At 38.7% G+C, this 9964-nt stretch overlaps 1 protein-coding gene across 2 annotated transcripts in view; it reads right to left on the minus strand.

Annotated features, from left to right (window-relative positions):
* Window positions 1–7771, minus strand: part of PKN2 (protein kinase N2) — a 127975-nt gene extending 120204 nt beyond the window's left edge. For both annotated transcript variants that reach the window (XM_053892852.1, XM_019414068.2), the window contains exon 1: window positions 7358–7771. In XM_053892852.1, the coding sequence (XP_053748827.1) occupies window positions 7358–7405 (48 nt within the window). In that variant the 5' untranslated portion in view covers window positions 7406–7771. The remainder of the gene's footprint in view (window positions 1–7357) is intronic.
* Window positions 7772–9964: the final 2193 nt, after the last annotated feature.

The following is a 9964-nucleotide window of genomic DNA, read 5'->3' on the forward strand; positions in this document are numbered from 1 at the left end:
TATACACAAAGGATTAATGTGAAGAAAATAAAGAGTTTCTATAAATCAGTAAGAAAAACAGAAAAATAGGCAAGAGACATGAATAGGAATTTCACTGAAAAGGAAACATAAAGGGCCAGTAAACATAAAAAGAAATGTTCTACATTAGTGATGATCTGGAAAATGCAATCAAGATGACAATGAAACAGCATTTTACACTCTTCTGACTTGTAAAAATTAAAAGACAATATCAAATGTCAGAGAAGATGGATAATCAAAGGTCCTTTCATCTCATATATTGCTGATATGAACATAAATTGGTACAATCATACTGGAAGTTGGGCATTCACTTACCCTGTGAGATGGCAATTCTACCTTCATGTATATAATGAATAGAAACTCTTATATGTATACAATAGGAAAAATGCACAGAATATCCGAAGTAACACTGGTCACCGCTACAAAAACTGGAAAGTAACTAACTGCTCAACAAGGGAGAGTAAGTATTCAAATATTCAACAACGGAAAAGTTGATGAGTATTTTACTCAGTGAAATATTACACAGCAATTAAAACGACTGACTACAGCAACATACAATATGAATAAATCAGCAGTCACAGGTGAAAAATCAAGTTAAGAAAGATTACATTCAACACAATTATACAAACACAATTAAAACTAAAGACATCTTTTCAAATTATATATCTAGCAAAACTAAATATAAAGGAAGAGAATGAACACAGGACTCAAGATGATCTTTACCTTAGTTAACAAGAAGGTGAAGATAGGGGGTGGAATGGAGAAAAACCACATGTAGGTTAAGTTCCTAGCTTCTAGGGGAGGTGGGGAGTGAGTGGTGGTCCCTGGGTGCATATTATAATGATAAACAGATGGATAATTAATCCAATGCAGTGTACCTAAGGTTTAATAAAAGGGGAAAAAAAAACCCAAATTTAATGAAATTTGTTCAATGAAAATTCTTAAACAGGCAAAACAAGCACCTCCTTAGAGAGTCACTAAGGGAGCAACTACAGGAAAGGGAAAATAATATGATTAGTGTGTAAAACATAATATTTAACAAATGTATGTATGATATTTAGACATGTAAGTATGTCTTGGATAATCTAAAATAAATTCCAAATTCTATCACAATTTTCCAACAAGTTAAGGTGTTTTTGAGTCAGGGAAGCAAAGCTTTAATTAGAAAAAGCAAACCACCTCCAAGTTTCTAAAATAGATCCTAATAACATATGTTACGTAATTTTTTTTTTTAAGTTTAGAGAAAGAGAGAATGTACAAGTGGGGAAGAGGGGCAGAGGGGGAGAGAGAATCTCAAGGAAGTTCCATGCTCAGCATGGAGCCTGATGCAGGGCTTGGTCCCATGACCCTGGGACTACGACCTGAGCAGAAATTGAGTCAGGCCCTCAATTAACTGAGCCACCTAGGCACCCCATGTTATGTAATTCTTATGTATCAGTTCATCTTTATAATGTGACGCTAACATTTACCTTCAAATCTAAGGTATTTATCATCAAATATACTCCTCCCATGCTTTTCTATTCTTCATTTAAATTTTTTTAAATGTTTATTCATTTTTTAAAGAGAGAGAGAGAGAGAGAGAGAGAGAGAGAGAGAGAGAGAGAGAGAGAGAGAATGAGTGGGGGAGGAGCAGAAAGAGAGGGAGACACAGAATCTGAAGCAGGCTCCAGGCTCTGAGCTGTCAGCACAGAACCCGATGCAGGGCTCGAACCCACAGACTGTGAGATCATGACCTGAGCTGAAGTAGGCGGCTTAACCGACTGAGCCACCCAGGTGCCCCTCTGTTCTTCATTTTAAACATATAATATATATGTAATATTACACAGTTTACTTTGTGAGATTGCAAAAACCATGTATGACATACAGCTAATTTCAAATAAGGTTTTATTAGATAAAATTAAGAGAAACTTATTTTATATATCAAGATATATATGTCAAGAGACATATATCAAGATAAATGTTTTCTATTTCTGCTTCTCTAAGATATTAGAAGCTACTTTTTCATTAGTATGTTTTCCCATTAGAAATTTTAAATATCTTTTTAACGCTTTTAACTACTTTCTAACTTTGCTGCCAACTTTGAACTCTGATGTATATCAAAGTTAATCATATTATATCTGATGTATATCAAAGTTAATCATTAAGTGTTATATGACTTTTTTTATAGAGTAAAATAGGTTTTTGAAATATAGTAGATATTTGATAATTGTTCGACACAGTACATCTTACAAGGAAATGATGCAGAATTAACCATTCTATTTAAACATCATGCATACATCTGGAAGTAACATTGTTTTAAGTGATACTTATCTTTACAAACTACTACTCCACTCTTTTTTTGTTTAAAAGGGGGCACACAGGAATAACCTGATAAAAGGCATAAAAATCTACTGTTGCCAAATGTGAAAAGCAAAAAGAGAAGAGCCCAAGGTAGAAGATGCAAAGCCCTGAGGTAAACAGACAACGTCCAGAAGGTGCCCCTCTACCTCTCCATTTTAACAGGGATCATATGTGAAGGTAAGTTGTACAAGACTAGAAATAATCTGCATTATACTAGAGATGACAGAAAAACATAATCCATTTGGAACCCATCATTTTGTAACACTAGTTTCAGCACACAGACTTTACCTAAGTAGTAAATATGTGGTAAGTTATTTAAAGACATGCCTTATTCAATAAGGTATGCTGCATTTTATTCAAAGAGGCAATAATAAAATCTAAGCTGGGAAACCACATTGTATCAATTTATTATTCAAAGAATTGATGCTATGTATCACTATTGCCTATTACTATGTCCATACTGTATTTCTTCACTTACTTTTTACCTCAACTGTATCTCACAGTACTGACTCAAAATCAAAATACTTTGATGTAAAATAGTCAATAAAGCTAGTAAGATCCACGTATCTAGAACTAGTGGCAGGAAATTTTAACATATGGCTACTTCTATCTTAAAATCCTTTGAACCTCTTCTCTTTAATGTTTATTTATTTTGAGAGAGAGAGAGAGAGTGAGTACAGGGAAGGGCAAAGAGAGACGAAGAGAGAGAGAATTCCAAGCAAGCTCTGTGCTGTCAGCATGGAGCCCAATGTGGGGCTCAAACTCAGGAACCACAAGATCATGACCTGCATGGACAGCGCAGAGCCTGCTTGGGATTCTCTCTCCTTCTTTGCACTTTCCCTGCTTGTGCACACGTGCATGTATGTGCTCGCTTACTCTCTCAAAATAAATAAATAAACTTAAAAAAATAAGATTCTAATAAGTGGGATAAAGGGAGGAAAAATATTAAATCAATACACTGTATGCCTTAAAGTTACAAAATATTGTATATCAAATTTACCTCAGTTAAAAAGGAGGGGTGGAAACATGAAATTGATCAAAATGCCATGGGATTTATAAATTGGAACAATTTGTCAGTTATCTCTGAATAACAGAACCATGAGCACCTTTTATTTTCTTTGTGCTTTTCTGTACTTCCAGATTTTCTACAATGAACATGTATTATGTTTATAACTTAAAAGAATTATAAAACTCATCTTACCTATTCTGCTTACTTTCTCATACTGCATTCCTCCAACCCACCCTAAAATCTTTATTCTTCCAACAAAGAGGCTTTCTACTTTCCAACATAACTGCAAACTTAGATGTCACCCAATTTCCCACCAAATGGGTAAAATTTGTACAAAGGTATAACTAGTGCAAAAATCTCTTCTGAACTTTTCAAGGCAATATTGTTGGGATAAGGGATTAGAAATGAACATTTTAAAAAATTAAGTAATTTCTTAGGGCAATAGTCAATTTCTCTTAGAAAAGTCAAAAGACATTTCATTGTAGGTGACAAATGAAGGGTGTCTTCTCATTAATGTATTGTGTGCCTACTAAGTGCCAAATACATAGCTTGGTTACACATGAGCTTAAAATTTTAAAGCAAAGTTCATTTTATGGATAGACTACAGAGAGATGCAAAATCTTTGGGAAGGATTTCTGCAAACATTCAACAACTTGCACCAGAAACAGTAATCATTAAATGATGAAAACCTGCAAAAAGGTTATTTTGTACTGTTAGTTTTTGTAGACTATTACACCTTATTCCCAACAACAAAGCACTGCTGAATTACAGACTACCAATAGAACACAGAAATCATTTTTCCTTGTAGCCAATATTTTCATTTTGAGTTCTTTATATAGTTTTCATTAATCCAGTTTCCTTAAAAATAAACTTTAATTTCTTTGGCCCCACCAAAAATATCTAAGTTACTACCTCAAATAAAAAATAAAGAGAACAGGATAAAACAAGTTAGTTATACAAGATAAAAATTAGAAACTGCCAATTAAGTTTATATTTTTTAATAGCCTTTTTATTTTTATGATAGTAAATATTCTTCTTTATACAGTGAAGCCTCTAGCCATCAAAGTTTATGTGTACTTCATTAATGATTCCTTGTTAAATAAGCCTCCTAAATTACTAGCAAGAGTTAGAAACATTACTCCATAGAAATATTACAATAATTAATAAGGAAAAACACTATGGTTTCAGGTTTTGTTTTTCCACAACTAAGGGTTATTAATAAGCCAATTCCAACTCAAGTAGTAAAGTATTTCAAATTCTGCAATATAATTTGAAAAATAACTTTAAAATGTTGGATATACAATGTTTCTAAAAATAAGTATCAATTTCATTAAAAGTAGACTGTAACATGTAACTTTCAGAGACAAGTATTCCCCTGGACAAGATATAGCAAAGTAACAGTTTTTAACTACTAAACAGCAGTTTAAAATTTGCTACATAATTAAACACTTAAAATCAGTATGTCAGAGAAGCATTAAGAACTCCATATTAATTTCTCAATTTAAATAAATTCAAACAACTTAGATGCTTTTTAAAAACTAGTTCTCCAAACATGCTTGATAAATATTTGGCTACTATCTACTAATTCCATGACCCAATGAAATAGTAAAACATCTGAACAGATGGATATACAGTACTTGGTGAAGCAAATTTTGCCAACATTTATTTTACATGCTGATATAAATAATGTTCTCAATTTAACACACATAATAAAGTTCATATGCAGTAACTTTTATTAAAACTGGGAGTCAAGGGGCACCTGTTGCTGAAGTAACTGAGTCATGATTTCAGCTCAGGTCATGATTTCACAGTTCATGGGTTTGAGCCCCACATGGGGCTCTGCACTGACTGTGCGGGGCCTGCTTGGGACTCTCTCTCTCCCTATCTCTGTTCCTCCCCTGCTTGTGCTCATGCTTGCACTCTCTCTCTCAAAATAAAAAAAAACTTTAAAAAATTAAAAACAAAAAACTGGGAGTCAAATACATCAATAAAAATGCTTTAGATATACTTGTCAACTCATAAGGTAACAATATAAAACCCATTCTTTTTCTGAAAGAGACTTTTTTTTTTTAAGTCTAACTTTAGCTGTTCCCCTACTTTGATCCCATTTTTTAGTCGTATTTAAAATTTCTCATCTTTTTGACTTGCTTCCTTCTTGTCAAAATTGATCTTATTAAAAATCCCTGCCATATTTTAATACACATGAAAATATATTTTCAGGTCAAGTGCCAAAATGAGTGTATTCTATGACAACTTTCTATAAAATACAAATAAGGATGCCAAATACTTTATAATTCTGAAGAAACTCCATTCAAAGAAAAATGCTCCTGTCCATTTTCATGGATTTTTCCCAGTCAGGACCAAAGTATGCTTTTCATATTTCAAGACGAGACAGTGGAAAGCATTTCCAACATGCCTCAAACAAACTTCATTTAGAAACCTTATGTGAAGTAATAAAACAATAAATTCCATTCATTTAGCAAATATGGTATGCTGTAACACCTTATAAAAGGCTAACAGTAACTGGAATACTACATAGCAACATGTCCAAAGACAGGAAATTCAAAGCTGATTCAAAGGATTCCAAATTTGCAACCCTGCACTGGTACACCTTGTTGAAATCTCTACTTTCGTTCAGGAAATATCGAATATTACAACAATGCCTTCAAACTTATATTTAGCTTAACAACAAACAAACTTATAAAGGGATCTATTGAAAAATATATTTAAACAGCAAAAAATTTAGAAGCAGTTGCAATACTCAATTTTGGCATCATCAAAAATCAACCCTTCAGGATCTAGATTCAATCTTTTTAAAAGAATTAAATGCTCTATGCACAAAAAGAAATGTAAGTATATTTTTCTTCTAAGTCCTATCTCCAATAATCGAATAGCTAATAGCTAGAAGAGGTCTATAGCAAAACAAATCAAAATAATTCTTAGGTCAAAAACAAGCACAAAATTTTAAGCCAAATGTGAACGTCTCTCGAAAACTCCAAAGTAATAAAAATAAACTCAACACAGTAGTGTAGGTACCCCTGTACATCACAGACTTAAGGACAAAAATCGTGCCTACATCATTAAATATCTAGCCGTAAATGGAAAACAATGATACTGCTACTCGACATAGACTTAAGTAACGAAGGGATCTATTTTGTCCTCGTCTCCTGCAGACATGTGGTGCCCAACACTTTCCCTTAGCCCACTGCTTGCTCATTTGTAAACAACTTCTGTAGCTCTTTCTCTGGTGTCCAAACGGGAGGGAAAATGAAAGTCTGAAAAGCATCAGCATCTAAGTTTCCAGATCTGAGTAGGGAGCAGTAGACAAGAGGACCATACAGCTATCATCTGGTTAATAAAAAAAGAAAGAAAGAAAAGAGGGAGGGAAAAAGGGCAGCCTTCATATTAAAGAAATTCGGCGGTCACCTGAAGAGGGCTAGTGAAGTTAGGCAAGCATTTAGTGAGACACGGTTTTTTGTTTTGTTTTGTTTTTTTAAAACTTATCCGGGGGCTGGAAGTTATGGGGGCGCTCTTTGTGCGGAGTCTGAGGGGAAGGGGAGGGACGAGAAAACAGCTTGGGAGTCATTCAAAGGAGTTTAAGGAGCGGTGTACGAGGGAAAGGCGGGGCGGGGCCTGGCCGGGCGGAGGGAGGGGGCTGCAGGGGCGTCCGCGGGCGGCTCTGACACCAGGGAGGGGGCGGTGAGCTGGCCGCTCCGGGGACCGGGTGGGAGCAGACTCCGGCTGCAGACAGCCGACACAGATGGGGTCCCACTGGCAGGCAGAGTCAAATTAAAGGGGTGGCAGGCCAGAGCTCTGGCGGGGGAAGAGAGTCCGGCTCCCGAAGGAAGCGGTTCCCGAGTGACATCCCCGAGTTTCCGCACTTAGCGGGCTAGGGGCGCGGCGGCCGCACGGCGTCCCTGGGCCCCCGACCCCTCGCCAGACTTTCTCCCTCTCTCTGCCAGCGCCTCCCGCCCGGGCCGCGGCCCTTACCTGCAACTCTGTGAGCAGAATCTCCCCCCGTTCGGGGTTGGACGCCATTGCGCTCCGCTCTGGACTCCGCACCTGGCCGCGGCCGCCGCTGGCGAAGGGAGAAGGCGGGACGGGACGCGGGGTGGGGGGTGAGGAGCGGGGAGCGAAAGAAAAAAAAGCTAGGGATTCATGGAGGCGCAGCCCCTTCTGGAGGCGCGGCTTATTTCGCCCGGTTCATGGAGCGCGGCGGGGAGCGAAGGCACTCGGAGCGGGCTCCCCCTCGCCGCCCGCCCGCCGCCGCCGCCGCCCGCCCGCGCCGGATTCTGTTCGTTCAGTCGCTCCCTCTGGGTGACGCCAGGAGCCGCCTCAAGCTTCTCCTTGCGGGGCGCTGCGGCCGCAGCTGCAGCTCCTCCTGTCGCACCATTTGGCTGTCACTGCGTCGCAAAAGCGGCCTCACTTGGCGGCTGCCAGAACACGTGACGGCCGCGGCCGCTACCTCCAGTGGCGAGGGGGAGGTGGGGCGGAGAGGACCCCGGGGGCGGGAGCATCGCGGGGGGCGGGGCGCTTTCCGACCCGGCTCCGCGGCGGCGGCAGCCATTGGACCCCGCCGGGGTGAAAACGAGGGGAAAGGACTGGGCTCTCGTCTCTTGGGAGGCGGGAAGAGGAAGAAAAAACACGCCCGCTTTTCTGCTGCGTTTAACGGCCCCACGGTGAACAGTATAACTCGGGAGCTTTCCCCCCCCCCAGCGCCACTTCTTTTTTCTTGTTGAAGTTTAGGCCTAACGTTAAACGAGCGCCTTTCTAACCTCTATACTTAAAAGAGTTTCGGGGCTCAAATTTTATTATTCTCCTGCCCCTTATCGACCCAAGCTGCTAATCTTGCCTTTTTCTCTCTCCCACCCCCAGTGCGCCAATCTGACCAGTTAGGTGCACAGCTAGCTAAACTGGGGTGTGGTTTGTACTTTTCAAGAAATGTAAGCGCTCGGTATCTCTGGCAGTCCTTAACCTACAGCCTTTAAGATGCCCTTTTCCCAAGGGCTGAACTACTATGGTTTGGGCTGTGGAACTCCACTAAGTGCAGAATCTGATTAATTCTTGAATATAAACTGAAGAAAGTGGGGCAGATCATCCCCGCGAATTGGAAAAAAGGCCAACTTTGGATGCAGTAAACATCCAAGCTAACCTATGAGTAACATAGCTAAGTAGTGTACGTTTTCGTTTAAGAAAATGACAGTGTAGTATTTGGGAATGTCAATAAAGTCTCCAACAGGTAGCTTTTGTTTTGTCTCAGCAAAATATTCAGCCTGGATATTCTAGGCAGCTGCCTAACTTTAGATTGAGACTGGAATACAGTGGCTTTGTTAAAAGCTACTTGGGGAATGTTAGGGGTTATTTAGTGAGATAGCTACTTGAAACGCATAATAGGCATACTTCTTAGGAAGTAGAATATTATGTATTTATCTTACACTCCATGTGAGCTCTGCTGGGCTAATGCTAGGACTTGTGTTTATCTTTTTGTCTTCTTAAGTCTCCTGCATTAATTTGACAAACATTTGTTGAAGATAGAGTTTAATGACCACTATGAGTTTCTGAACTCCAACTCATAATATGTGATAAGAAATTTTTTTCTAGTGTGTATTTTAAAATTTTACAACATCTTATGTGTTTAATCCATTTCTTTGATTGAAATGATAATTAAAATATATGCAATAGCAACACTTGGAAAAGCCAAGAGATAATTGCCCTTCCTTGTAACTAAGAGCCCATGTTACAGGCCCTGGAGTTACAGCTAAGATTAAGACAGTCCTTGTTCCTGGAGTGATTAAATTCTTTGGAGAAAGACTTGTGTCCAAATAAATATGAGGCAGTTTTAAATGGTAGGCACAACATGTTAGGGGAGCACTGTATTCAGATATGTATACCCATATATAATGTTAGCGTGTTAAAATATACATAACATAAAATTTACCATTTGAACAGTGTTAAATGTACGACTCAGTGGCATTAAATGCATGCAGATATATTTTGCTTCTTTTTGCGTTGTCTTACTCTTGAATGGATTTGACATGGCCGACATGCACATAGTTGGTGCTTAATGGTGGAATTAAAAATTACCTATGTAAGAGAGTGCCTGGCTGGCTTAGTGGTAGAGCATGCAACTCTCAGGATTGTAAGTTTGAACCCCAGGTTGGGTGTAGAGATTACTTAAAAATAAAATCTTAAAAAAAAAAGTTACCTATTGGGCACCTGGGTTGCTCATTCGGTTAAGCAGCAGACTGTTGGTCTCAGGGTTGTGAGTTCAAGTCCGGTATTGGGCTCTGCCCTGGGCATGAAACCTACTAAATGAATGAATGAATGAATGAATGAATAAATAAATAAATAAATAAACCTGTGTAAGGACTTAGAAACACAGTCAATGAACATTCTTTTAAAAATAAATTTAAATATGAGAGAGAATGTTCAATTTTAGCACTCTGGAATTTTAGAATTAGAAGAGACTTAAAATGTCTAGCCTAACTCTTGGGGCGCCTGGGTGATCATTCGGTTAAGCACCCGACTTCGGCTCAGGTCATGGTCTCACAGTTTGTTAGTTCAAGCCCCACATCAGGCTCTGTGCTGACAGCTCAG

The sequence above is a fragment of the Panthera pardus genome, unplaced genomic scaffold (assembly GCF_024362965.1).
Source record: "Panthera pardus isolate Hobbes unplaced genomic scaffold, ASM2436296v1 HiC_scaffold_11, whole genome shotgun sequence".
NCBI lineage: Eukaryota > Metazoa > Chordata > Mammalia > Carnivora > Felidae > Panthera > Panthera pardus.